At 37.2% G+C, this 6,275-nt stretch overlaps 1 protein-coding gene across 1 annotated transcript in view; it reads right to left on the bottom strand.

The window, feature by feature from the left end:
* Positions 1-6,275, bottom strand: part of SHISA9 (shisa family member 9) — a 177,863-nt gene that overhangs the window by 167,651 nt on the left and 3,937 nt on the right. The window contains exon 2 of the mRNA XM_010138322.1: positions 2,155-2,282. Within this exon, the coding sequence (XP_010136624.1) occupies positions 2,155-2,282 (128 nt within the window). The remainder of the gene's footprint in view (positions 1-2,154; positions 2,283-6,275) is intronic.

The following is a 6,275-nucleotide window of genomic DNA, read 5'->3' as shown; positions in this document are numbered from 1 at the left end:
TGCCTGAGCTGCATGTGAAGCAGTCTTGGGACTGCCCCTACTCATTACCCACTGGATTAAGATCGCTCCAAAGCAGCGGTAGTGCTTCTATGTTGTAAATTGCAGTTCTGCAAGAAGTGTTTCATACATAATTCTTCCACCTGTGCCAGACGGCCAACTTTTGAGAATGAGGTGGTATGGATATCTGGGGTCATCATAAGCCAAGATACTAAGATACTATTAAATGTATTTTTTTTCCTTCACTGATGCAGTAGCTATGCATCTCTGAGTTGCATTTACATGGAAGAGTTTATAGGAGCAAGGTAAATGCATTGCAGTTCAAATCCAAGAAACAATGACTTTAAAGACCTGCTGTGTTATGTCATATATTGTAGCATGCAAAGTGTTTTAAGCAAAATATCTCAGTGCGATGACTGCAAAAATTGAGATACAAGTAATTTCAGTAAGGATCTCTTTACTTTCTGGCTCCTTCATTAACTGGGATTCTGAATAAACATTTCACATTTGAAATAAGATTATACCCTAACTTCATTACCCTTTGAAATCTTTCTTCTTGAAAACACGGTCACAGGAAGGATCTGCGATCAGCAAAGAATAGGCAGAGCAGAGAGAGAGAGAGGGAGAGAGAAAGCGCATTCCATCCTCCTTAAACCTTCAGAAGTTCATCATCTCAGCTCCAGGGAGCTAGAGCACCTTTGATTGAGAGAGAAGCGTAAGTTCCCCTCCAGAAGTGGTGTGGTTTTATACAATTAGGAATGTAATGCTGCAGTATGGATATGCTTCCCCCTCTGCAGTGTAGAACTGCACAGGCCCAGATGGAAGTACTTTGCTGAAAGCAGTAGAGACAGATTAGGTGTCACACTTCACTATATGTGGTATCTTTATTAGAGGTCATAGCTTCAATTCTTTCTTATTACTCTGTAAAGATGTGCATAAGAAATTGCAGCCAGCCTCTAGCACAAAACAGGTGTCAGGAGTGTATACAGCACATAAATCTGCTCTTTTTCCCGTTCACACCCAACCCCCCCAAAAAGCAATAAAATCTTCACAATAACTGCACAGAGCAGTCCAAATAAAACTCATTCTTTGTCCAAATATAAGCAAATTTTCTGCTTTCTATAGTTACAGAAAGATAAGGGAAAGATATACTTTAAATGTTTCAAAATCCAAATACCAATATAGCAAAAGTGTATTTGCAGTAAAATGCACATCTGTATTGATCTACAGCACAGAATAAAACCATCCACTGCCTAACAGTCTACACCTTCCTGAATTATACCCTTTTCTTTCATAAATATATTGAGCTTGAATTTGTAAATGTATTATCTATAATTTTCATGCCTGTATATAACTATTGAAGATATGGATGAATATAAAATACATAAATACATATCAAAATTAAGTCTGCAGTGGAACTGTTAATCACAAAAGGAAAATGTGAGCATGAGAAAGATCTGTACTGTGGTCTAATACAAGACTTAGAAATAGTTGCCTAGGACGTCAGAACCACTTGAAATGTCACCATATTTCGTCTGAAGCTCCGAGGTGAGCTTTTTGCTTGCCTTCAATAACATAAACACATAATAGCAGATACAGAATGAAAATATTATTTAAAACTTAAATAATAATCTTTCTCTCACCTTTCCCTTAGAGAGAAAAAAGAAAGATAAACCACATACAAATTGATGCTCTCCAGGAAAGTATTTAACTCTTTTACTAGTGGAGATGATACAACAGCCTAATGAGACCGCTTTATTATTGCATGTTACAGGTCTATGAAATATTTTGTTAAATCTTGCTGTAACCTTAACTACTTGTGTTTTGATATAACAAAACATAGCATAAGGCATAGCTTGATGAGCTGAGCAAAATACCAGGTAGGAGATGACAAAGACACAAAACTAATATTAGTCAATCAAGGCAACTAATTAAAAAAAACAATAGTAACTAATTTTTCTACTAAAACCAGCATTCTCTTAGTGTTGCACTATTTGCACTAGGAAATACTAAATGCTTCTAATTCTGAAATAAATAATATTTATAATTTGCAAGAGCCCATGTGCTCTAGATCTTCATTTGATACCCAGCAATATTTGTTTCATAATGCTCATTTTAGTGCCATCATTCCAGATATACAATGACAATGCAACTTACGTAAATTATTGGGAGGGGGTCTCGTCTCCATGTTTTCATAATGTTGCACATGTACTACAATGTTTAGATCTCTTTCCATATGGTCTGTTGTACAAGGACCTTGAGGTCGCATAACATCAGCAAGAGCCCTGAAAATCAAACAAAATCAGAATGAACCTGCAAGATCTGTAAGGCATTACCAATATATTCCAAGATTTTTTTAGACTGAGATGCAGTCCATCATAATGGCTGCTGGAGAAACCTGCTCCATTCACAGCAAAATGAGAGAATCAGATTCATTGTGAGACTTCGCACCCCAGGCTCTTTTTAGGTTGTCTTGGTGTGCTAGCAGTAACACAGAGAAACACATTAAATTGTTTAGCTGTCTTGGCTTTGTAGGAATATAATTTAAGCTTGTTGAGACTTGTAGAGTTCTGCTATTGCATGTGCTCAGTAACACTTCCATCTTGGTGAAGCTGAGCACCTCAGCACCTAGCCCCTGTATATTGCTTTCACAAACTAGTTACCTTCACACTTAGATTACTATCAGGGCCTGTCAAAGTAAGTTCTCGCATGTGCATTTGCGCAGAGCACCACACAATGCAGTGGTCTTGGCCATTTAAATTCAAAAATGTCACCAAAGGTGAAAGTAGTCATGATTTTCATGTAGAAATCCAGCAGGCATGGCACTCTTCATGATCAGGGGTTTAAGCTTTTCCCATCCAGAAGGGGAGATCAAAAATGTCTTTTCTAACTTCTGTGAGCATCCCAATCATTAAGACAGAGCAAGGCTTGTGCAGGAACAGCCCTTGATGCTTTGAAGCCAGTTCAGAAACAGGATGAAAGCTTTATGCTAGCAAAGAGGAGCAAGCAAAAGGATTCCTAACAGTTAGGCCAGGCCCAACCTGATGCTGGTTTTGGATTTTTTCTGCAGAGCCGCAGGCAGTACCTATATCTGAAAAAGAAATAGGTTCATCAGGCTCTGGAGTATTTTCTAAGGACTAGTTTCACTGCTGACTGTCCTGCTGACTGTAAGACCATTCTTAGGCATACAGATAAGCTCACACAACTGTACCAGCCCTGTGGATCCAGAGTTAGTGACTACGTTTTAAGCTCTGAAACTCTCAGTGTGGCAACATCTAACTGTGATTCTGGGCTATGGAGTTTTACCACTGACTTCTGTGGGAGCAGGATTAACCCTTAGGTATATGCCACACAGCTGTGCCATACAAAATAATTGGCCCACTTGCAGAAGCTGTTGCTTTAGGCAAAGGAAAGCTATGGTATGTGTTACCAGTGTCTTCAGGGTTCAATGCAAGTCTTTGCTATTCAGGTCAATGCATTACTGACCATTATTTGCCTCCTTTACGTTTTACTAGTTTTAATTGTTAGACCCCTTGAACTATTTTTTTTTAAGGGAATGGATGCATTTTCTGGGCACTGTGCCCAATTTAGTATAATATTCTGCAAAATTATATACAGTGTCCCAGATACTGCATCAAGAAAGACTAGTTTATAAACTAATAAATAAATAAATATAAGCACATTCACTGGTGAAAGCCAGTGCCATCTAGCTCCTCCACTGTACTTCCATGACATGATGATTTCTTGATCAAGAAGCACTGTGCTCTTAAATATTAAAAAGTAGTTTCATTTAAGTTACAGACAGAGAGGAATCCTGAGCTGGATCTTGCTTTCAGATTGCAGGAACATTGCTTTGGTACACAGCTGAAATACACTGGTTTCATTGTGTTTATGGCTAGCATTATGTTATTAAAATATTAGTTACAGTTGTGATCAACATGTTACAGAATACTCTGTTGATACTGTAAAAGGTCATAAGACAGTAACCAAATGATTAATGGTATCAGAGCAACGCTCCCATTTGAAGCAATGCTTATACAGCAGAAATAGCAGAGCTGGCCTATATAGCAGAATAATAAAAATTCAGTAGCGGAGATCTCACAAAGATATATAGAAAATGCTGCAAAAGGAAAGCATTATATTGAAAACTTAGTTTAAAATAAGTGGGGACCAAACCCATTAATTTCTAGTCAATTTATGCAACTATGTCTCTATATAAAGGAAATTATTTACATCAATATTAATTTGAATTCCAGAGGCAGCTGGACTCATTTCTGGGAAGAAAAGCAAATGAAAGTTCCTAACTTCAATGTGGGAGTGAAAACTCTGAGATCTCATAATACATGGATTAATATTTCCCAACTTTATGAGACAAGGTTTTCAAAAATGCTTTCCTCATTGTCCTTAATCTGATGGTAAATAATTGTTCACTGTAGACTTCAAATAACACCCCGTACAATAGCAGTTTAACTACTGCTTGTCTGTGAAAATGCTAAGTTTTCTACCATTTTAAGGTGGCTTTTTTCAACAGGGTTTTAAGGAATTAGCTGCCCAGCTCCCACTATATTAAGAAAAAATGAACTATTCAACATCAGGTTCTACTTCTAACAACACAGCACCTATGTTTATACTGTGTTAGCCAAAGTTGTACAATCTTCTCAGGGCAGAATAGCTCATATAAAAAAGAGCTTGTCCTTATCTTCCACTGATGTCAGGGAGAGTTAAAAACGTGTAGCAGCTTGGATCACTGAAGTACAAAGGATAATGCTGTACCTGCATTTTGTTCTTTTAGGGATTTGCCCATATAATGAAATGGATAAAGGGAGGCTTGTGCCCCAGTGACAAAATCCTTGAATTTCTTAGAAAAATTTCACGTAGGCCAACAGTCTCTTACGCATTTGTCTCACCTGAATATCATCATACAGATTTTTGTTCATTATCTGAAATTATTAGAGTGGGTCCCACTGAAAAATTTTATATATGTAGAGGGTCTTTATCTACACCTTTGCTATACTGAATGTTTTTTTTAAGGAAATAAAATATACAAGATAACCTTCTAATCAGGTAGAGGTATCATTAGGTCCTGTGTATTGATATGGATTGCAGTATTACAAAAGTGGAGAAATGTTACCTACATAGGAGTTCATGGCCCAGAAATATAGAAGTATCAAAAAACTTAAGCATAAGATTTTTCTCTCTGGATATGTAATACTATTTCAGGGGTTATAAAGCACGTGGAGCCAGGCATTTCCCTTGTGGGTACAAGCTTGAAGAAGCTAAAACACAGGTTATTCCATGAAAGGTTACTTGCCGTATTTTGCTTTCAAAAGTGGCTCAAAACCCATAAGAGAAATAATTTCACCCATAGGATTCAGAATTTCAGCAAATCAGACTATTTTTGTCCCCAGGTACATGTCTTTTGAATGATCAACAAAAGACTTAAGTCATGAGCTCAGCATGTTGTGAAGGAAGAAGGAAAATCTCAGATGGTTCACAATAGTTGGAAGGTTTGTAACATACTGTCAGAAGCACCACTGTAAAAAAACAGGAGCTATAGCTTATGAGCATGATTGTAAATAGTCCTTTCAGCTCCTGGTTTGTTTGCACATTCTCCACAAGGATTAGGGAAAAAGACAAAGGTGTGGTTTTATTTACAGAAAAATCTCCTCCATAAAATAGAAGTAAAGTTTTTCCCTTTTGTATTCATTTTTGAGAGTGGATTTCCCACTTTAACTGATGGAGCCTGAAAGTCCCATTGATGTAGTCTTAAGCAGCAAGAACATGCTGCCCTCATACGCCTAACAGAGCTTCTAGGACTGCTTCAGGAGGCAGTTCTGTTTCCTTTAAGGCACAATACTGCCACATTCATCCCCCCTGCCATATCTGATAACATAGACCATCTTATTCCCTAATTCTCTCAGAAATCAGGATGATAAAGAGTTACTCTGATTGGATACTACTATTACTACTTAGTTCTTGGACGCTGTAGCTGAAGGGAATAATAATTATTACCTTTTAATGTAACAAATTTAAAAATTGGAATGATATAAAAAATTTGTACAACGTCTAAAGTGAAATATGCCATGTAGAGTTAATACTGTTCTCCCCTCTCCATTTTCATTTGCCAGATTCACAGTTCCATGCTAACAGTAAGAGTTTTACTGAAAAGCACTGATCTAACAAGAAGGAAAATGTCAACAGTGCCACACTTAGCCTTTTTTCTCAAAACAAAGAGAAGTAACAAGCTCTCTAAAAAAGGAGGAATTTTTTACTCTCTT

The sequence above is a fragment of the Buceros rhinoceros genome, unplaced genomic scaffold (assembly GCF_000710305.1).
Source record: "Buceros rhinoceros silvestris isolate BGI_N320 unplaced genomic scaffold, ASM71030v1 scaffold1556, whole genome shotgun sequence".
In the NCBI taxonomy this organism is placed as follows: Eukaryota; Metazoa; Chordata; class Aves; order Bucerotiformes; family Bucerotidae; genus Buceros; species Buceros rhinoceros.
Note: the sequence above shows the minus strand (reverse complement) of the source record. Positions and strands in the feature narration are given on the sequence as shown.